This window comes from Oryctolagus cuniculus, chromosome 4, assembly GCF_964237555.1.
Source record: "Oryctolagus cuniculus chromosome 4, mOryCun1.1, whole genome shotgun sequence".
Classification (NCBI taxonomy): Eukaryota; Metazoa; Chordata; class Mammalia; order Lagomorpha; family Leporidae; genus Oryctolagus; species Oryctolagus cuniculus.
Genome location: NC_091435.1, coordinates 174,468,411 through 174,490,206, shown reverse-complemented (window position 1 = coordinate 174,490,206; position 21,796 = coordinate 174,468,411). Strand labels below are relative to the sequence as shown.

Here is a 21,796-nt window from a genome sequence, read left to right as displayed (position 1 = left end):
TTCTTTACGAAAACAAAAAGCAACAGAGAAAAAAAGATAAGTTTGTTTGAAAGGCAGAGTGATGGAGAAGACAGAGACAGAGGTGGTCTTCCTTTAGCAGGGAGCTGGATCAGAAGCAGAGCCGCAGGACGGGAGTGGCGCTGTGCTCCTGGACGCTGGCCTCACAAGTAGCAGGTTAATCCACTGTGCCGTGCAGCAGCCCCAAATCAAATATTTCTTTATTTGGATTTTAAACTCCAGCCTGGTCTTGTTTTCATACAGGATGCTATTAATGTATAGAAAGCTGGTATTTCGGGTTTTGTTTGCATAAGATAATCCATGTGGACTTGTCCAGGGGTGGAATAACTGGTTTGAGAATAAACACCATTGAGAAGGAATGCCACTGGGTAGCGTACTTGTGAAAATCAGGGGGAAGCCTACACATCAGCAGATGTCTGTTGGCTGGGGCCGAGGGTACCTGGTAGAGGCTGCTCTGTGAGCTTCTTGTCCAGGGCCCTGCCGTCTCCAGGGTCGGGCAGTGAACTCCACTGAAGGCGAGAGAAGAAAGTGCTGGGGTTCCATGCAGGGCTTCCGTGCAGGAAGGGGGCAGGGACGCGAGAGGGAAGAACTTAGCGGCAGGCACCGCAGTTCTGCCTGACTCTGCCCGTAGTCAGAGGGGGCACAGCCAGGCAGCAAAGTGCACGCTGTGAGTGGTAGCCTGTTGGAGCTTTTTTTTTTTTTTTTTTTTTTTAAGATTTATTTATTTTTTTACTTGAGTCAGAGTTACACATAGAGAGGAGAGGCAGAGAGAGAGAGAGAGAGAGAGAGAGGTCTTCCATCCAATGGTTCACTCCCCAGTTGGCTGCAACGACCGGAAGTGCACCGATCCAAAGCCAGGAGCCAGGAGCTTCTTCTGGGTCTCCCATATGGGTGCAGGGGCCCAAGGACTTGGGCCATCTTCTACTGCTATCTCAGGCCATAGCAGAGATGCTGGATCAGAAGAGGAGCTGCCGGGACTAGAACTGGTGTCCATATGGGATATCGGCACTTCAGGCCAGGGCGTTAACCTGCTGAGCCACGGCGCCGGCCCCCCTTTTTTTTTTTTTTTTTAAGATTCATTTTATTTACTTGAAAGGCAGAGTTACAGCGAGAGAGAGGCAGAAGCAGAGAGAGAGAGAGAGAGAGAGAGAGCTTCCGTTTGCTAGTTCACTTCCCAAGTAGCTGCCCCGGCCAGGGCTGGGTCATGCTGAAGCAGGAGCTCCTTCCGGGCCTCCCATGTGGATGCGGGGCCCGGCACTTGAGCCAGCCTCTGGTGCCTTACCAACTGCATCCATGGGGAGCTGGATCGGAGGTGGAGCGTCTGGGACTTAACTGGCCCATGTGGGATGCTGGCACTGCGGCCCTGTGGATCATTTTTATCAAGCAGTGTGTTTGTTCCCAAACAGTTGTCAGAGTTGTTCAGCTACACTGTTGGATGTTGTTGGCTGGCAAATGTATTCTTTTTTTTTTTTTTTTTTTTGACAGATAGAGTTAGACAGTGAGAGAGAGAGAGACAGAGAGAAAGGTCTTCTTTCCGTTGGTTCACCCCAAATGGCCACTATGGCCGGAGCTATGCCAATCTGAAGCCAGGAGCCAGGTGCTTCCTCTTGGTCTCCCACGCGGGTGCAGGGCTCAAGGACCTGGGCCATCCTCCACTGCCCTCCCGGGCCACAGCAGAGAGCTGGACTGGAAGAGGAGCAACCAGGACTAGAACCTGGTGCCCATATGGGATGCCAGCACCGCAGGCGGAGGATTAACCAAGTGAGCCACGGCACTGGCCCCCTGGCAAATGTGTTCTTAAATGCTGGGCAGTAGAGGATGGGAAAATGGAGAGGTGGGGGAAAGAGTTTAATGCTTGTCCATTTTCCTTTTTAGTATTTACAATTTCTCTACTCACAGCTGTTTCCATACAGGAGAACATTTTGTCTGTGAACATACCAATGATGAAAATGTTGAAAAAAAAAAAAACCCTACAATTTTAATAGAATGGTTGAGATGAGGTGTTGGTGGGGATAATTTGCACCGTGTGTTGAATCTTTGGTAAAGGTTAAAGTGCTTTAGAAGCATAGTAAACCCACCCTTTGACAAATGCCTGAGATACCAGAGCACTTCAGCCGTGTAAACATCAGCAGTGACACCCTAGAGTAAGTGAACAGCAGCAGCAGTGTGCCGAGCCTTGCTGCATCGCAGGGGTGGAGTCAGGAGATGGAGACCTTCCTGCCAGTAGTTGTGGCGCTGAAGTTTGGAACTGTTTTCCAGGGAACTTACTAAAATTAGGTGAGCTTGGAGTGTGTAGAAAGGGTGAATGGTTTAAACAGAGGTGTGCATGTAGGAGCAAACCTAATTGCGTCTGAGGTATGGAAAGAAAGTTAACCAATTCAGTTATTGTGTGAGCACTACCATGTAGCTTTGTGCTTTTTTTTTTTTTTTTTTTTTAATTTATTTGAGAGGTAGAGTTACAGAGAAAAAGAGAGACAGAGAGATCTTCCATCCAGTGGTTCACTCCCCAAATGGTCGCAATGGCCAGAGCTGGGCCACACTGAAGCCAGGAACCCAGAGCTTCATCCAAGTGTCCCATGTGGGTGCAGGGGCCCAAACACATGGGTCATCTTTATCACTGCTTTCCCAGGTGCATTATAGGGAGCTGGATTGGAAATGGAGCAGCCAGGATTCCAACTGGAGCCCATATAGGATGCCAGCGTCGCAGGTGGTAGCTTTACCTATATGCCACCGCTCTGGGCCCCCCCCCTTTTTATTTAATAAATGTGAACTTACAAAGTGCAACTTTTGTATTGTTGTGGCTCCTCCCCCAACCTCCCTCCCTCCTGCGGCCCTCCCCTCTCCCACTCCCTCTGCCATCCCGCCCTTCATCGAGTTTCATTTTCAATCACCTTCATATACAGAAGATCAACTTAGTATATACTAAGCAAAGATTTCAACAGGCTGCACTCACACAGCCGCACAAGATACAGAGTACCATTCGACTAGTAGTTTTACCGTTAATTCTCATAGTACAACACATTAAGGACAGAGATCCTACATGGGGAGCAGGTGCACAGTGACTCCTGTTGTTGATTTAACAATTGGCACTCTTATTTATGACGTCAGTAATCACCTGAGGCTCTTGCCATGAGCTGTCGAGGCTATGGAAGCCCCTTGAGTTCACCAACTCTGAACTTGTTTAGTCAAGGCCGTATCACAGTGGAGGTTCCCTCCTCCCTTCAGAGAAAGGTTCCTCCTTCTTTGATGGCCCATTCTTTCTGCTGGGGTCTTGTTCACCAGGATCTTTCATTCAGGTAGTTTTTGCCACAGTGTCTTGGCTTTCCATGCCGGCGAGACTCTCATGGGCCTTTTAGCCAGATCCGAATGCCCCAAGGGTTGATTCTGAGGCTGTTTAGGGCGTTTGCCATTCTATGAGTCTGCTGTGTGTCCTGCTTCCCCCGAAGGATCATTCTCTCCCTCTTAATTCTATCCTTCATTATTTGCAGACACTGGTCTTATTTGTGAAATCTCTTCGACACTTACCCTATCTTTTTGATCGGTTATTTACTTATCACTTTACCAAGTGCACTGTCACTGGTACATGCCTCCTTGATGAGACTGAGTTGGAATCCCCTGGCACATTTCTAGCTCTGCCATTGGAGGTGAGTCCGAGTGAGCATGTGCCGACCTGTATATCTCCTCCTTCTCTTATTCCCACTCTTATATTTACAGAGATCACTTTTCTGTTAATTTTAAATGCCTAAGAATAATTGTGTATTGATTACAGAGTTCAACCAGTGGTATTAAGTAGAACAAACAACAACAACAAAATACTAAAAGGAATAAAATAGTAAGTTGTTCCTCAACAGTCAAGACAGGGCTGATCTAGTCATTTTTTCTCATAGTGTCCATAGAGTCACATAGAGAGAGGCAGAGGCAGAAGGGGAGGGGGAGGGGTTCTTCATCCACTGGTTCACTCCCCAATGGGCTGCAACGGCCAGCAATGCACCGATCCGAAGCCAGGGGCCAGGAACTGCTTCCGGGTCTCCCACACAGGTACAGGGGCCCAAGGACCTGTGCCATCCTCCACTGCTTTCCCAGGGAGCTGGATTGGAAGTAGAGCAGCCAAGTCTTGAACCAGGGCCCATATGGGATGCCGGCGCTGCAGGTGGCCCCTCTCTTCCTAGTTTACGGGGAACCTTTATCATGAATGGTGTGCTGGAGTTTTCCAAATGCTTCTTCTGTGTCAGTTGATAAGGATCAGACGATTTTTCTTTGGTTATCTGTTGGTGGGTGTTACACTGATTTTTTTTTTTTTTTTTTTTTTTTTAGAAAGTAGTGTAGCAGGCTTGCATACTTGAAATACATTCTCCTTGGTTGTAGTGTTTTATCTATTGCTGGATTTAACTTGCTAATATTTTGTTAAGGATCATGTGAGGTATAGGTTGTTTTCTTTTTTTCTTTTCTTTTTTTTTTTTTTTTTTTTATTTGACAGGCAGAGTTAGAGACAGAGAGAAATGTCTTCCTTCCGTTGGTTCACCCCCAAATGGCCGCTGCGGCTGGCGCGCTGTGTGATCCAAAGCCAGGAGCCAGGTGCTTCCTCCTGGTCTCCCATGGGGTGCAGGGCCCAAGCACTTGGGCCATCCTGCACTGCCTTCCCGGGCCACAGCAGAGAGCTGGCCTGGAAGAGGAGCCACCAGGACAGAATCTGGCGCCCCGACCGGGACTAGAACCCGGGGTGCTGGCGCCGCAGGCGGAGGATTAGCCTAGTGAGCCGCGGGGCCGGCTGGTTCTTTTCTTGTGCTGTTTTTGTCTGGTTTGGTTTTGGTGAAATGGCCTCATAAAGGGAGTTGGGAAGTTCCTGCTGCTTCTCTTCTGGAAGGCGGCTTGTGGAGTGGATGTTGATTTGTTTTCAGTGCTCAGTGCAGTCCTCCAGTGGGGCCGGCTAGGCCTCGGGCTGTTTTTCAGGAACTTTACAATTTCAAGCTCAATTTATTTATCAGTTGCAGGGTTACGCAGGTCGCTGTTTCTTCTTGGCTGAGTGTTGGCAGTGGGCTGTTTGTGAAGAATTGTCCATTGTTTTCTAAATTACAGAATTGTGACCCAGACTTGTTTGTAGTATTTCCTTATCTTTTTTTTAATTGAGATAAATTTCATTTTATTGGGGCCTGTGCTGTGGCTAAAGTGTGTGTGTGTGCGTGTACGCACACGCACACGCACACGCACACACACAGAAAAGCTAAAGCTGCCCCTGCAGTGCCGGCATCCCATATGATGCTGGTTTGAGTCCTGGCTGCTCCACTTCCCATCCAGCTCTCTGCTATGGCCTGGGAAAGCAGTGGAAGATGGCCCAAGTCCTTGGGCCCCTGCACCTGTGTGGGAGACCCAGAAGAAGCTCCTGGCTCCTGGCTTCGGATCGGTGCATCGCTGGCCAATGCAGCCAATTGGAGAGTGAACCATCGGATGGAAGACCTCTCTCTCTCTCTCTCTCTCTCTCTCTGTTTCTGCCTCTTCTCTCTCTGTGTAACTGACTTTCACATAAATTAATCTTTAAAAAAATGCATTTTATGTACTTTCATTTTAACAATGCGTCTGTTTATTTGAAAGGCAGAGTCACAGAGTGAGGGGGAAAGAGCTCTTCTGTCTGCTGGTTCACTCCCCAAACGGCTGCAGTGGCAGGGCCAGCCCAGGCCGGAGCTTCATCTGGGTCTCCCATGTGGGTGTGGAGCCCAAGCACCTGGGCCGTCTTCTGCTGCTTTCCAGGAGGATTACCAGGGAGCTGGGTTGGATGTGGAGCAGTTGGAACACGAGCCAGTGCCCATGTGGGATGTTGGTGTCTCAGGCAGTGGCCTAAATTGCACCATAGTGCTGGCCGCCAAAATTCACCATTTATGTGTATTTTTAAGGCTGGCTTATTTATTTTAAAGGCAGAGTTACGGAGAGAGCAGGTAGAGGAAGAGTGAGAGATAGATATCTTCTGTCTGCTGATTTACTGCCCATGTGACCACAATGCCAGGGCTGCGCCAGGCTGAAGCCAGGAGCCTTCTGGGTCTCCCACGCCGGTGCAGGAGCCCAAGCACGTGGGCCATCTGCTGCTGCTTTCACAGGCACGTTAGCAGGGAGCTGGGTCAGGAGTACAGCAGCTGGGACTCAGACTGGCCCCCATACGGATGCTGACTTCACAGACAGCGGCTTAACCAGCTGCGCTACAATGCTGGCCAGCGAAATGCATCCATTTTAGTGTGTTCACTTCAGTGGGTTTCTGTTTGCTTTAGTATATTCAGTTTTGCAGCCATCACCACTACCTAATTCCAGAGCATTTTCTTTCTTTCTTTTTTTTAAGGATTGATTTTATTTATTTGAAAGTCACAGTTACACAGAGAGAGGAGAGGCAGAGAGAGAGAGAGAGAGAGAGAGAGAGGTCTTTCATCCGTTGGTTCACTCCCCAGATGGCCGCAAGGGCCGGAGCTGCTCCAATCCAAAACCAGGAGCCAGGAGCTTCTTCTGGGTCTCCCATGCGGGTGCAGGGGCCCAAGGACTTGGGTCATCCTCTACTGCTTTCCCAGGCCATAGCAGAGAGCTGGACTGGAAGAGGAGCAGCCGGGACTGGAACCGGCGTCCATATGTGATGCCGGTGCTTCAGGCCAGGGCGCCACAGCGGCGGCCCCCAGAGCGTTCTCATTACCCTGGGAAGAAAAGCCTGCAGCCAATAAGCAGTCTCTCTTCATTCTCCTTCTTTCCAGCCACTGATGGGTTCTGTGTGTGCACATTCTGAGCCCTTCCTGTAGGTGGTGTTAGAGCCCTTCCTGTGGGTGGTGTGGAGCCCTCGTGTGGGTGGTGTGGAGCCTCGTGTGGGTGGTGTGGAGCCCTCGTGTGGGTGGTGTGGAGCCCTCGTGTGGGTGGTGTGGAGCCCTCCTGGGGGTGGTGTGGAGCCCCCGTGTGGGTGGTGTGGAGCCCCCGTGTGGGTGGTGTGGGGCCCTCGTGTGGGTGGTGTGGAGCCCCCGTGTGGGTGGTGTGGGGCCCTCGTGTGGGTGGTGTGGAGCCTCCTGTGGGTGGTGTGGAGCCCCCGTGTGGGTGGTGTGGGGCCCTCGTGTGGGTGGTGTGGAGCCTCATGTGGGTGGTGTGGAGCCCTCGTGTGGGTGGTGTGGAGCCTCATGTGGGTGGTGTGGAGCCCTCGTGTGGGTGGTGTGGAGCCTCATGTGGGTGGTGTGGAGCCCTCGTGTGGGTGGTGTGGAGCCCTCGTGTGGGTGGTGTGGAGCCCTCGTGTGGGTGGTGTGGAGCCTCATGTGGGTGGTGTGGAGCCCTCGTGTGGGTGGTGTGGGGCCCTCGTGTGGGTGGTGTGGAGCCTCGTGTGGGTGGTGTGGAGCCCTCGTGTGGGTGGTGTGGAGCCCTCGTGTGGGTGGTGTGGAGCCCTCCTGTGGGTGGTGTGGAGCCCCCGTGTGGGTGTTGTGGGGCCCTCGTGTGGGTGGTGTGGAGCCTCATGTGGGTGGTGTGGAGCCCTCGTGTGGGTGGTGTGGAGCCTCATGTGGGTGGTGTGGAGCCCTCGTGTGGGTGGTGTGGGGCCCTCGTGTGGGTGGTGTGGAGCCCCCGTGTGGGTGGTGTGGAGCCCTCGTGTGGGTGGTGTGGAGCCCCCGTGTGGGTGGTGTGGAGCCCCCGTGTGGGTGGTGTGGAGCCCTCGTGTAGGTGGTGTGGGGCCCTCGTGTGGGTGGTGTGGAGCCCCCGTGTGGGTGAGTGGAGCCCCCGTGTGGGTGAGTGGAGCCCCCGTGTGGGTGGTGTGGAGCCCTCGTGTGGGTGGTGTGGAGCCCTCGTGTGGGTGGTGTGGAGCCCTCGTGTAGGTGGTGTGGAGCCCCCGTGTGGGTGGTGTGGAGCCCTCGTTGGGTGGTGTTGCAGGATGGTGACTGGCGCGGGTTCGGTGTGCGAGGCTCGCTGGGTTGCACGCAGGTCAGTATTTGCTCCTTGGCTCTGGTGGCAGCAGTGCAGCTCTGCTTCCGCGTCTCATCGTGTGCTCACCTCCCTGAATGTGGATAGACCCCGTGATCCCATGGGCTCCCCCAGACAATCGGGGGGATCCCCAGCCCTAGGTGTTTAGTAACAGGTGCAGACTCAGGGTTGCCCTGTGCAGTAGCATACGCAGAGGCTGTGGGTGTTGAGACCGTGTAGACCTTGGCGGTGGCATTCTGCCTGTCACGTGGCTTCGCCCGCGCAGCAGGCCCAGGGAGCTCATCCTCTGTCCCCACCCTGCTGTGGAGTCCGTGCGTGGATGTTCTGTTTTGGCCGCTGCGTGTTTCAGTGTGTGACTTCTCTTCGACGCTTTAAAAGCTGACATCTGTTCCTTTCCAGGATCTTATGTGTATATACTTTGGTTTTAAGAGAGTTCGTAGTTGTTTGTAGAAGTGTTATTATGACGGTGGCTTTAAACTTCTTGTCGGGTAATCCCAGAATTTTAATCACCTCGGTGTTAGCATCAGTCTTTATCTCTTCATTCACGTGTGTTTCCTGGTTGTTGGCATGCATGGCGTTGTTTGAGTGTACCCGGACACGTAGGGTATTATATTAGGACCCTTGACCCTGTTCCATCTGTTTCGGTAGAGCTGCCTGTCTAGGCTCCGTGTGACTGCCGTCCTGCCTTGCTGGGCTGTGACTCCTGGGTGATCTAGCGTGCCCATCCTTCGCAATGCTGCCGATTCTCGTCTGCTTGATTTTTCTGGCACTGCTGGAAATCCTGTGGCTCCCTGGCGGGTCTGGCGCCTCAGCTCAGTGTTGTCACAGGTGTGGGATGGGGACCTGCCTGCCCCGTTCCGGGTGGTGGGTGCAGATCTGCGGCTGCTGGCGCTGTGGTGGAGTGGCCCTGCCACTGTCCTGGGTGGGGACCGGGTAGTGTACAAGTGTCTGTCCAGGTCTCTGCTGAGTCCTTTGGCCAGAGAGCAGGATTTTCTTGGCTGCCCGCCTGCCTGCCTACTGTCCTTCCCTGTTGGTGGTCCGAGGCTGCAGGCTTCTCTGGCCTGGGGCATATGGGAGCTCGCCGGCAGCGCCTGCTAGGCTGCCTCCTTCCGCCCTGCAGGCCTCGTGGCTGTCTGTTACGTGGTTGGGTTTGAGGGGACAGTCAGGGAACGTGAGCCTCTGCCAGCCCCCTCCAGACCTGGGGCCCTCGCGGTTTGCGTTTTCCCCTACTGGGTTTACTGGCAGTACGTGGGGCGTGACTGCTGCTCTTGCTGTATTGGTCCTGGACCGTCACGTGGCGCGTTCCTTCACGGCTGCTGTTCACCGTGGGAACAGGATAGGGGTTGTTCTTGTTTCAACTGAATGGAAATGAGGAATGTCACGGTTTTACTTGCTCATGCATTCATTTACTCATTCATGTATTTATTTTTAGGGAGTGGAGCAACTGCAGTGGTCCAGGCAGCTCACTGTACCCCTAAAAAGGAGAAAGTGGCAATCAAACGGATCAACCTTGAGAAATGCCAGACGAGCATGGATGAGCTGCTGGTACGCACACCTCGTGTGTCCTGCGTGGGGAGGTCGACTCCTGTGTGTGCACGTCGCGGTGGGAAACAACCTGAAGCTTTTGGTTCATTTTTTCTAATGGTTCATAATTTCTTCACTAACCAATAGTGTTTATCATAAAATTTATAAAGTATAGCTAAGTAGAAAATCGGTCTAATCCTCTCCGGAGAGTACCATCTGCTGTCTAAGCTTCCGTTTAACTGCTTGTTCTCTTACGGCAGTTCGATGACGCAGGAGCTCTGTCTGTCTGTCTGCACTGGGTGTGGTCTTCTGTTGAATGGGCAGGCCACAGCTTGCCTCTTCTGGCACTGGATGATAGCTCATTGTCTCTTTTTATTATTTTTTTAAAGACTTATCTATTTGAAAGGCAGAGTTACACAGAGCGCGAGGGAGAGGTAGACAGGTCCTCCGTCTACTCACTCACTCCCCACGTGGCCACAATGGCCAGAGCTGGGCCAATCTGAAGCCAGGAGCCAGGAACAACTTCCGGGTCTCCCATGTGGGTGCAAAAGCCCAGGTGCTTGGGCCATGTTCTGCTGTTTTCCCAGGCACGGTACCGGGGAGCTGAATTGGAAGTGGAGCAGCTGGGACACAAACTGGCACTCATGGGACGCTGGCACTGCAGGTGGTGGCTTAACCCATTATGCCATAGTGCTGGCCCCTCTTTTTATTGTTATAAACAATACTGGCTTACTTCTCTGTTTCCTTAAAATAATATAATGGAATTGTGATTCCTAGGTCATATGGAATACCCTTTAAAAGTTTGTGGCTCAGGCCAGCGCCGCGGCTCAATAGGCTAATCCTCCACCTAGCGGCACTGGCACACCGGGTTCTAGTCCCGGTCGGGGCACCGGATTCTGTCCTGGTTGCCCCTCTTCCAGGCCAGCTCTCTGCTGTGGCCAGGGAGTCCAGAGGAGGATGTCCCAAGTGCTTGGGCCCTGCACCCCATGGGAGACCAGAAGCACCTGGCTCCTGCCTTTGGATCAGTGCGGTGCACCGGCTGCAGCGTGCCAGCCGTGGCTGCCATTGGAGGGTGAACCAATGGCAAAAGGAAGACCTTTCTCTCTGTCTCTCTCACTATCCACTCTGCCTGTCAAAAAAACAAACAAAAAAGTCTGTGGCTCAGGACTGGCACTGTGGCACAGTGAGTAAAGCCATCACCTACAGTGCCGGCATCCTATATGGCTGCCGGTTCAATTTCTGGCTGCTCTACTTCTGATCCAGCTCTCTGCTATGGCCTGGGAAAGCAGTGGAAGATGACCCTAGTGTTTGGGCCCCTGTACCTGTGTGGGAGACCCGGAAGAGGCTTCTCCCACACAGAGAGAGCCACACAAGAGGCTCCTGGCTTCAGATCGGCGCAGCTCCGGCTGTTGTGGCCATCTTGGGAATAAGTCAGTGGATGGAAGACCTACTTCTCTCTCTCTCTCTCTCTGTCTCTGTCTCTCTCTCTCTCTCTCTCTCTCTGCCTCTGCTTCTACCTCTCTGTAACCCTGCCTTTCAAATAAATAGATCTTAAAAAAAAGAAAACTATGGCTCTCAGGAGACGTGGTGTGGGTTCACATTCTGACCACTGGTGCAGGAGATGCGAGGTGGAGTGACCCTACACAGTAGCAGCGCTGAAGGCCGAGGGAGGGAGGAACGCCGTGTCCCAGGGTCAGTAGCTGTCAGAGGTCTGTGCCGTTCAAGTGTAGTCGGTCGCACAGTGCTGCTGTCGTGTCCTGGCACACAGAGTTTAGTAGGGACAGTAAGGCTCAGCACGGAGGTGTTGAATGTTGTCAATCCTGTGGGGTTAGGATGGAAAGAATACGTGCTCTGAGAATCTTTGAGTTTTTTTCCTGAAGCCCAGTTGATGCAGTATTTGAGAATTAGAAGCTGCCCACAAATGTGAGCTGGTGTTGTAATTTAAGTACTTTCTCTAAGAGCACATAGAGTTAGTAATAGCCAAGGCAGGAGTCAGGACTGGAGTGACCGTCCTGTCCAGGACTTTCTCCTCTGTCCCAACTGGGATTTAGTTTCTGGTGTGCCTGGCCTGGGTATCAGGGAGTAATTGGAATGAAAGAAAACACGGTGTGGGATGGCTCGCTTGTATTGAACCTGCAGCAGCTCAGGCACGTGGGTTTCTTCCAGAAGGAGCAGTTACTGGAGTGGTCTTGAGCCATCTCTGGGAAGGAGGTGCTGGCTGAAGTCCTACTGGAAAGTCTGGGATTTACTGTTGCCGGCAACACAGTGGGACCCCATTTGGACATTTGAACTGCGGCATTGGTAAAACAAGCCTATAAACTACAAACTGGGGGTTGGTGCTGTGGGTAAAGCTGCCTCCTGCAGTGCCAGCAACCCATATGGGCACCGGTTCAAGTCTTGACTTTTCTACTTCCAATCCAGCTCTCTGCTGTGGCCTGGGAAAGCAGTGGAAGATGGCCCAAGTCCTTGGGTCCCTGCACCCACATGGGAGACCCGGAGGAAGCTCCGCAGCTCCGGCCGTTGCGGCCATTTGGGGAGTGAACCAGCGGATGGAAGGCCCCCCCCCCCCCCGCCTCTCTGTAACTCTGCTTTTCAAATAAATAAACCTTAAAAAATTACAAACTAATTCTGTTAAAGGAAACACAAACATTTTAATGTACATAGGATTGGGACTAGAGAAGTCCAGCGTGAACACCTGTCATTTGCCAGGTGGTGTAGGCTGGAGGGAGGCCTTGGTGCTGCTCATGGCCGAGGGACTGAGGCCCGTAGTTTAAATAACCTAGTGAAGATCACAGGGCGATGATGGTGGCAGATCTCACTGCCAGGCACTCCTGTGTGTTTCACCCTAGAGGGCTCACTGTGTAGACGAGGGTAGTAAGGCAGAGTTAGTGCGAGAGTGACAAACGTTCTTAAATGTTTTTTCACATTATTGAAAGCAATATTTTGTTGTTGCACTTTAATAGGAATGCAAATTTGGTATCTTTGTTTTTTAGCTCCATTATAATCTTATGGGACGACTGTCATATGTGGTCCATCATTGATTGAAATTTTTTTTAAGATGTATTTATTTACTTGAGAGATAGAGTTACTTACTGACAGAGAGGGAGAGACTAGAGAGAAAGGTCTTCCATCCTCTGGTTCACTCTGCAAATGGCCACAACAGCTGGATCTGGGCCAATCTGAAGCCAGGAGCTTCTTCTGGGTCTCCCACGTGGGTGCAGGGACCCAAGGACCTGGGCCATCTTCTACTGCTTTCGCAGGCCATAGCAGAGAGCTGGATCAGAAGTGGAGCAGCTGGGACTCAAACTGGCACCCACAGGGCCCGGCATTGTAGTGCAGTAGGTTAATCCTCTGCCTGCAGCACCTGCATCCCATATGGGCGCCAGTTCTAGTCCTGGTTGCTCCTCTTCCAATCCAGCTGTCTGCTGTGGCGTGGGAAAGCAGTAGAGGATGGCCCAAGTCCTTGGGCTCCTGTACCCATGTGGGAGATCGGAAAAAGCTCCTGGCTCCTGGCTTTGGATTGGTGTAGCTCTGGCCGTTGCAGTCATTTGGGGAATGAACCAGCAGATGGAAGACCTTTCTCTCTGTCTCCCCCTCTCACTGTCTGTGACTACCTCTCAAATAAACAAAATCTTTAAGAAAACAAACAAACAAAGAAAGAAACTTGCACTCACATGAGATGCCAGCATTGCAGGCAGGGGCTTAGCCCACTAGGCCACAGGGTTGGCCCCAATTTGATATCTTATTAGAAGAAGAAAATTGGTTAGATAACGGTTTGTCTTTGCCCACATTGCAGTAGGCTTTATCTAGCGTGTATATACTTGGCAAGTAGGGAAAGGGAGAAAGAAAGGGGCTTCGTAAAGGCAGCGTAAGATAATCGGCTGCTTTTCGGTGGCGTGGAGGAAGCTGTAGCGCTGTCAGTGAGAGACCCGTGGTGTCCGGCCTGCACCAGTGCGGGACGAGAGCTGAGTGCAGTGGGCTCTCTTTCATACTGACAGGTTTGAAACCCTTCGGTTTACCTTAAAAAAAAAAAATAAAAAAATGTGTGAGGTTGAGGTACTAGACTTCTGATGTGATGTTACAAATGGTTTTCCAAAGCTGTCTTTATTGTAGCACAGAAAGGGTGAGGCTCTGCAAGGAATGCAGGTTGTGACTTATGGCAGACAGGAAGGAGGGGTGGATAAGTATTGCTTCTCCCTCCTGTGAAGTGCTTCCGGGATGCCTGGCGACCTTTGCTTCGTGTGGGGGATGATCAGCTGCCACATATTTTTTTTTTTTTAAAGATTTATTTTATTTATTTGAAGGGCAGAATTACAGAGAGGGAGAAGGACACAGAAAGAGAAAGAGATATTCCATCCACTGGTTCAGTCCCCAAATGACCACAATGGCTAAGGCCGGACCAGGCCACGGCAAGGAGCCAGGAGCCTCTTCCAGGTCTCCCATGCAGGTGCAGCTGTCCAGGCACTTGGGCCATCTGCTGCTGCTTTCACAGGTACATCAGCAGGGAGCTAGATCCACACTGGAGCATCCAGGACTCGAACCGGCACCCATATGGGATGCCAGACCTGCAGACAGGGGCTTTAACCCACTGCGCCACACCGCCTGTCCCTGGATGCCACATCTTAACATGTTCATTATCTCCACAGAGGTTTTGCTCATAGACTTTTCTCTAAGAAGTCAGACCATGCAGGATTCTAGGTTTTTCTCTTCCCTAGTAGGTGGTCGGATTAGATTCTTTGGACGAATGTGTGAGGGGACATAAAGACGGCTGAAGTACTGTTCCTTCTATCCAGAGTCATGGTCATGATCTCGTTACACAGGGAGGCTCTGCCTGTGTGTGACCAACGTCTCGGGAGAGGTAGGCAGTCACGTGCGAGTAAGGAGAGGACGAGAGCTGCAGATTCGAAGACGGAGGGCCCCGTGGAGACGTCTGTGGCCGGGCACCAGGCGGGGCCGACGAACAAGCAGATGAAGACCCTGCTGGGCAGCGCTTAGAGTCAGGGAAGAACAGGAGAGAAGCAGGAGGCCTTGACGGGAGGAGACGGTGGTGTTTGGTAGAGGATGTTAGCTAGGGACTACGTGGGCAGGCCTTTGAAGGATTCTTTTTTTCTTTTTAAAGAATTCTTTGTTTATTTAAAAGGCAGGAAGGGGAGAGGGAGAGGGAGAGGAGGGCAGTGGAATCTTCCATCTGCTGGTTCACTCCCCAAATGGCTGCAGTGGCCAGGGCTGGGCCAGGCCAAAGCCAGGAGCCAGGAGCTTCTTCTGGGTCTTCCATGTGGGTTCAGGGGCCCACTTGGGCCATCTTCTACTGTTTTCTCAGGTCATAGCAGAGAGCTAGGTAAGAACTCGAACTGTGCTCATATAGGGTGCTGGCACAGCAGGCGGCAGCTTTAGCCTCTACACCACAGTGCTGCCCTCCCCCCCAACAGTGTCCCCCGCCATGTTTTAAGATTTATTTATTTGGGGGCCAGTGCTGTGGCGCAGTGGGTTAAAGCCCTGGCCTGAAGTGCTGGCATCCCATATGGGTGCCGGTTCTAGTCCTGGCTGCTCCTCTTCTGGTCCAGCTCTCTGCTGTGGCCTGGGAAAGCACTAGAAGATGGCCCAAGTCCTCAGGCCCCTGCGCCCACGTGGGAGACCCGGAAGAAGCTCCTGGCTTCTGGCTTCAGATTGGCGCAGCTCTGGCTGTTGTGGCCATCTGGGGAGTGAACCAGTGGATGGAAGATAGCCCCCCGCCCCCGTGTAACTCTTTCAAATAAATTAAGTAAATCTTAAAAAAAAAAATTTATTTATTTGAAAGGCCAAGTGAGAGAAAGAGAGAGGGAGTGGATTGAGATTTTTCATTTGCTTGTCCACTCCCCAAATGGCCGAAACAATCAGGGCTGGGTCCCTCTGACGCCAGGAGCCAGGAGCTCCGTCTGCGCCTCCCGCGTGGGTGCAGGGCCGAGCGCTTGGCCGTCTGCCCTGCTTTCCCAGGCCCTTAGCAGGGAGCTGGGTCAGAAGGGGAGCAGCCGGGACTGGGACCTCTGCTCCAGGCAGGAGTGCCGTAGGCGCAGCGGGGCCGCGTGCCTCCTGCAGGGAAGTTCTTCAACGGACAAAGCCCTTTGTGACCTGGTGCCTGGCAGTTAAGCGGTCAGAAACCTTGGAAACCCGTTTGTCAGGGTCAGTACAAGAAAACGTCGAGCCCTAGTTACAGCTGCTGCCTGTGGTCGCTGTGACCCAGTGCCGAGTACTTCCCTGTCCAGGCTGCTCACTGCCCGCGCTGCAGTCCACCTTCCCAGACCGCGAGTGTCATGAGGTCCACGCCGTGTCGCATACCAGCAGGTTGACTCGTTGTGGCTTTTTTTTTTTTTTAGAGACTTATTTATTTGTTTGAAAGTCAGAGTTACACAGAGAGAGAAGGAGAAGCAGAGAGAGAGGAAGGGAGGGAGGGAGGGAGAGAGAGAGGTCTTCCATGCACTGGTTCACTCCCCAATTGGCCGCAACAGCCAGAGCTGATCCGAAGCCGGGAGCCAGGAGCCTCTTCCTGGTCTCCCACGCGGGTGCAAGGGCCCAAGGACTTGGGCCGTCTTCTACTGCTTTCCCAGGCCACAGCAGAGAGCTGGATCGGACGTGGAGCAGCCAGAACTAGAACTGGCACCTATATGGGATGCCGGCACTGCAGGCAGCGGCTTTACCTGCTATGCAACAGCACCAGCCCCTGCTCATTTTTTTTTGTGTGTGTGTGTGTGTGTGTTTAAGATTTTTATTTATTTGAAAGTCAGAGTTATACAGAGAGAAGGAGAGGCAGAGAGAGAGAGGTCTTCCATCCGCTGGTTCACTCCCCACTTGGCCACTACGGCCAGGGCTGCACCAATCTGAAGCAAGGAGCCAGGAGCTTCTTCTGGGTCTCCCACACAGGTGCAGGAGCCCAAGGACTTGGGCCATCTTTACTGCTTTCCCAGGCCATAGCAGAGAGCTGGATCAGAAGTGGAGCAGCTGGGACTCAAACTGGTGCCCATATGAGATGCCGGCACTGCAGGTGGCGGCTTTACCCGCTATGCCACAGTGCCTGCCCCTCATTGTGTCTTACATGCGCCTTATGAGCTTCATCTTTTTAAAGAATCATATATGGCTCTCATTCTGTTCTGCTGTAATTTTCCTGCATCCTGTAGAGCTAAACTTGGTTCCCAAGCCCTCTGTGAAGACTAGTTTGCTCACACCTGCCTCCCTTGGCTGTCCTGTCCTGTGGACTCCTGTAGCGTTTGCCATCTTTACAAGTCGCCGCCACGTGGGGCTGTCCTGCGCTTCTCTGGCGTGAGCGAGTGCCTCCTGTGCCCTTCACGTCCTGTGCAGCGTTATCGGCAGGCAGGAGCTTGCGTTAGTTCCGTCTTCTTTCACGTTCACCCCGTTTTAGTGCAGAAGAGTGCTGGTGACTTAGGGGGTCGCGAAATACACACAAGGCCCTAGCCACAGGGAGTCCACGGAGAGCACTTCTATCCGGAGTTAGGAGTGACTCCCACACAGTTGACCTTGCTGAACAGAGCCGAGGGCATGGGGCAAGTCCACGTGAGCGGGAAGCTGTACGAAGGGCGGCAGGAGTCCATTTGTTTGGCAGATACTTAATAAAAGTACACGTGTGCCGTGCACAGTGGTGAGTGCGTGGCGTCGTCTTAGTTCTCATGGAGCGTACAGCTTTGTGGGGGATGCAGAAAGCAAATAGCAAGTGTACTATAGTGTGGTACGTTGCACAGCGGTTGGGAATCCAGGAGAGACAGATAGGCGCACAGTGGACTCTACGTGATGTGCTGGGCTGGAGGAGACGCACAGGGTGCTTGGAAGCTGGGAGCTGGGAGCAGCTAGGCTGAGATCAGAGGGAGGCGGTGGAGCTGGACGGTGAGGACGATGGGGCAGTGGGACAGTAGGGAGATGTGTCCGGGGCAGAGGGCGCACAGCACCCTGGACGTTTGCTGGGGCCTGGAGACGGTGTCAAGGAGACGAGAGGCTCCGCGGGGTCCGATCACACCGACTTTGTGGCTGTTTTGTTGTACCAGGCCTGGTTCAAATGCATCATCTGTGATAGCTCAATCCTGCACTTTCAGCTTTGGATTTTACTCTGGATTTAATTTATAATCCTGTCTTCTTTCCTTATTTTCTTTCCTTATTTTGTCGTTAGTGTAAGAATTGTTGATCATTTTACAAAAATGGGATGAAGTATTATTTTTCTTCCTCCCCCACGAGCAAACCGCATGCAACAGAAGCATCTTGTGTGTGTTAGGGATTGCCTCTGTGGCTACAACAGCAGGTTTCCCAGGGGCTCCTAGGGTGAAGCTGTGTGTCCAGTGGAGGCCTCCGGGGGCGCTGTGTCACGGTGTCTGCTGCATCCTTCAAGGACTGCGGGTGCAGTGGGCGGGAGAGGGGTCCTGGTGGGCTGTTCTGGAAGAGATCAAGGGCAAGCCTTCCGGAGCGGTTGTGACAGGTCTCCGGAGTCCCAGCCTGAGCTTGCTGACGTGCGTTGTGTTGTTTCAAGCTTGCCTATAGTGGGTGATCGTGTTTTATCTCTTCCTTTTTAGAAAGAAATCCAGGCTATGAGTCAGTGCCATCATCCCAATATCGTGTCTTACTACACATCGTTTGTGGTCAAAGACGAGCTGTGGCTGGTCATGAAGCTGCTGAGTGGAGGTGAGTAGCCCCGGCAGAGTGACGTGTTTTCCCACCTGGTGAGAGGTGGGGCTGTCCCGAGACTGAGAACAGAGGGCCTGCTGAAGACGTCAGTGCGTGGGCTGACAGGTTCCCTACGCTGTGTCTGCCTGACGTGCCCCTGAAATCTCCCTAAGTCAGGAAGGCTCCCTCTCCTTCCTCTGTGATGTGACCTCAGTGAGGACCTGGTCCCGCTGCCTCGCAGGGCATTCCACGTTCTGCATTAGCTGAGAGTTCCTTCCTCGTGGCTTAGTCTGCTTGGACTTCTGTGTCTGCACCTTGAGTGTCAGCTCTAGAGGCGTGGTGGAACTTGGGCAGTAGTTTGGGGCCGAATACTTCACAGGTGGTGCTGTGCTCTTCATAGTCCATCAGGTCGGGAAGTGTTCGCTTGCGTCTTCAGTAGCACGGCTCGTTTTGTTTGCCTAAGATGGTGGCAGCCAGGCTCTCCCTGTGAGAAGTCGGCTTCCGCTTTTGTAGGTAGCAGAAAGAAGCCTGTAATACTCTGGCTCTGTGGGTGCCACACTCCCCATAAGTCTTCTGTTTGAATTGGCTATTTCATTATTTCATCGGGGGTGTGGAAAGGTGGTTTTCCTTACTGCATTGTTTCTTGTGTACTTCTTTTTTTTTTTTTTTTTAAAGATTTATTTATTTGAAAGAGTTACACAGAGAGAGGAGAGGCAGAGGGAGAGAGAGAGGTCTTCCATCTTATGGTTCACTCCCCAGTTGGCCACAACTGCCTGAGCTGCACCAATCCAAAGCCAGGAGCTTTTTCCGGGTCTCCTGCGCGGGTGCAGAGGCCCAAGCACCTGGGCCATTTTCTGCTTTCCCAGGCCATAGCAGAGAGCTGGATCGGAAGAGGAGCAGCCGGGACTAGAACCGGCGCCCATATGGGATGCCGGCGCTTTAGGCCAGGGCATTAACCCGCTGCGCCACAGCGCCAACCCCCTCTTGTGTACTTCTAACCTGGCATCCTCTGTGAAGAGGAGCTTTGTCTTATCTACTGGGGCTCTTTGATTAATTGGTGCAGTAGTTCCTGCAGAAAAGGAGGGATAAAAAAATGGATTCTTGGGGCTGGCATTGTGGGATAGAGGGTAAAGCCACTGCCTGCGACACTGGCAATGAATGTGGGTGTCAGTTCATGTCCTGGCTGCTCCACTTCTGATCCAGCTCCCTGTTAATGGACTGGAAAAGCAGCAGAAGATGGTCCAAGTCCTTGGGCTCCTGTCACCAATGTAGGAAACCTGGATGAAGCTCCTGGCTCCTAGCGTCAGCCTAGCCAAGCCCTGGCCCATGCAGCTGTCTGGGGAGTGAACCACTGGATGGAAGATCGATATCTCTCTGTCTCTCCCTCTCTCTCCGTAACGCTTTCAAATAAATAAATAAATAAATCTTTTTTAAAGAAAGTATTCTTTTTTTAATAACTGATTTTCTTATGAAAAGTTGATAGAATAGTCACCTCCATTGGTAGCAGATGAGAGGTTTTTAATTTTTCCAGTTGGTCAGGATCTTCACTGTTTTGAGTATCATTATAGACTCTAGCATTTTTAAAAAATTTTTAAATTATTTTTTAAAGATTTACGTATTTACTTATTTATTTATTTGAAAGGCAGAGTTACAGAGACGCTGAGACAGAGAGAGAGGTCTTCCATCCACTGGTTCACTCCCCAGATGGCCAAAACAGCTAGAGCTGTGCCAATCCAAAGCCAGGAGCCAGGAGCTTCCTCCGGGTCTCCCATGTGGGTGCAGGGGCCCAAAGGTTTGGGCTATCTTCCACTGCTTTCCCAGGCCACAGCAGAGAGCTGGATGGGAAGTGCAGCAGCCAGGATTCGAACCAGCACCCATATGGGATGCAGGCACTGCAGGTGGCAGTTTTACCTGCTATGGCATAGCGCTGCTCCCTGGTTCATTTTTCGAAGCTCTCGGCAGCCAGGGCTGCGCCAGGCCGAAGCCTGGAGCTCAGTCGGGGTCTCCCACGTGGGTGACAGGGACTTAAATGCTTCAGCCACCTGCTGCCGGCCGTGATGTGCCTAGCAGGAGCTGGTCGGAGTCGGAAGAGCTGGGGCTCGGTCCGGGCGCTCTGGTGGGCGAGGCAGGCGTCCTCGATGGTGACTTAGCCACTGTGCTGCACACACAGCCTCGCTTCTCTCTGGTGTTTGAGTTTGCAGGCTTCTCAGCGGGAGTTGTCTCTTGCTTACTCTTTTTGATATGAGCCAGTAGGTTTTTGATTGTGTCTCGCTTTTTGGTTCAAGATTTTCTAGGTCCACATAATCCTTTTCCCGGACCTGGAATCACCAGAATCGTAGGAGCTGAGAGAGCTGTTACTGGGGAATGGTATTCAGAGTATAATGACAGTGCTTGGGGTATGCATTGCTACTATGGAGTAACTGCCTCTAGCTGGGACATACTCTGTTGAAAATGAGTCATAATTTCGTGTTAATATTTCCAATTCAACTTTAATATTATAGACTTTTTAAGCTTCTTCTGATCTTATGCTTGAATCTCTTTTCCTAGTTTTACCGTTATTACAAGCTTTGTACTGTAAAATGTATGCATTTACTTCTGCTTTATCCTTGAGTAGATTTAAATACAGGCGGAGTGTCCCGTATCTGGTGCTTTGGGCTAGGAGTGATCCGGATGGCAGAGCTGTTCGGGTTTTGGAGTACTCACGTGGACTTTACTTACTGAGCAGTCCTGGTCAGAATCTGAAATCCGAGAGCGAGACCCAAAGCTTCTAAATGTCACGTTGGTGCTGGGAAGCGTTCTGGATCGCGGAGCAGGTGAGGGGTGCTCAGCCGGTATTGCCGGTGCAAGGAGTGTGCAGACGGACGCGTGGATTGGACACGCGGTTATGGTGCCTGAAGCTCATGCTGTGTGGTCACTTTGTCAGTGTACCAAGGCCTGGGTTTGAATCACAGGGCGAGACTGGGGACCCTGTCACTCCACTCCTTTCATTGTTTGCGTATGTATTCTCTGTAGAGTCACAGGAAAGAGAACCCATGTTTGCTTGGTTTGCAGTTTTCATGCTGCTTGTCCCTGGAACCTTGCTTCTCAGAGACTGTGAAAGAAACAATGTGCGCCTTGTATTAAAATCCAGCTTTCCTGTTTCAGTTTTGTTTTATGGGAGAACTGTGTCAACCTTTGTCCTTTTTACTTGTCTGTGGTATCTTTCTGCCTCTCGGGGTGCTGAGGAGGAGTGAATGACGTGACATACATGGAGAGCATCCATCGCTGGCTGACCTGTGACAGACGCACGGAGATCGTAGGCACTGTCATCATAACCCCTTGCTGTGTGATGCTCTTCCGTGTAGCCAGAGTCACCGCTTTGTTTCAGTCCCTTCAGGGACGCGCTGGAGAAACTGGGTTGCTTTGTAAAGGCCCTGTGCGTGTGATGGTTGGACGTTGCTAACACCAGCCACTTTCAGGATGGTGGTCAAGTGTGGGTCTTTCAGTGTGGACAGATTCGGGAGCATTAGGCAATTCTGTGTCTTTCCTTATTGATCACCGAGAGCTTAATTTTGTTTTTAATTCACAAAGATGCATGGTGTAAGGTTTTCAGGGTGGGGAAATGAGAATGCATTGTTGGCTGTGTTCTGTGTTAGCCAGTCCTTTCTTCTGCTGCTCCTAAGCAGAATCCCCCCCACCCCACGCACCCTGA

At 52.0% G+C, this 21,796-nt stretch overlaps 1 protein-coding gene and 1 long non-coding RNA gene across 7 annotated transcripts in view; both read left to right on the top strand.

Moving 5' to 3' along the window:
- The window catches only part of OXSR1 (oxidative stress responsive kinase 1), a 108,125-nt gene that overhangs the window by 17,114 nt on the left and 69,215 nt on the right, over nucleotides 1-21,796 (top strand). For all 6 annotated transcript variants that reach the window (XM_070073033.1, XM_070073029.1, XM_070073030.1 and 3 more), the window contains exons 2-3: nucleotides 9,374-9,486; nucleotides 18,015-18,123. In XM_070073033.1, the coding sequence (XP_069929134.1) occupies nucleotides 9,472-9,486; nucleotides 18,015-18,123 (124 nt within the window). In that variant the 5' untranslated portion in view covers nucleotides 9,374-9,471. The remainder of the gene's footprint in view (nucleotides 1-9,373; nucleotides 9,487-18,014; nucleotides 18,124-21,796) is intronic.
- On the top strand, nucleotides 9,503-15,786 carry LOC138849421 (uncharacterized). Its single transcript, XR_011388290.1, has 2 exons — nucleotides 9,503-11,766; nucleotides 11,887-15,786. It is a non-coding gene; the product is annotated as an uncharacterized lncRNA (long non-coding RNA).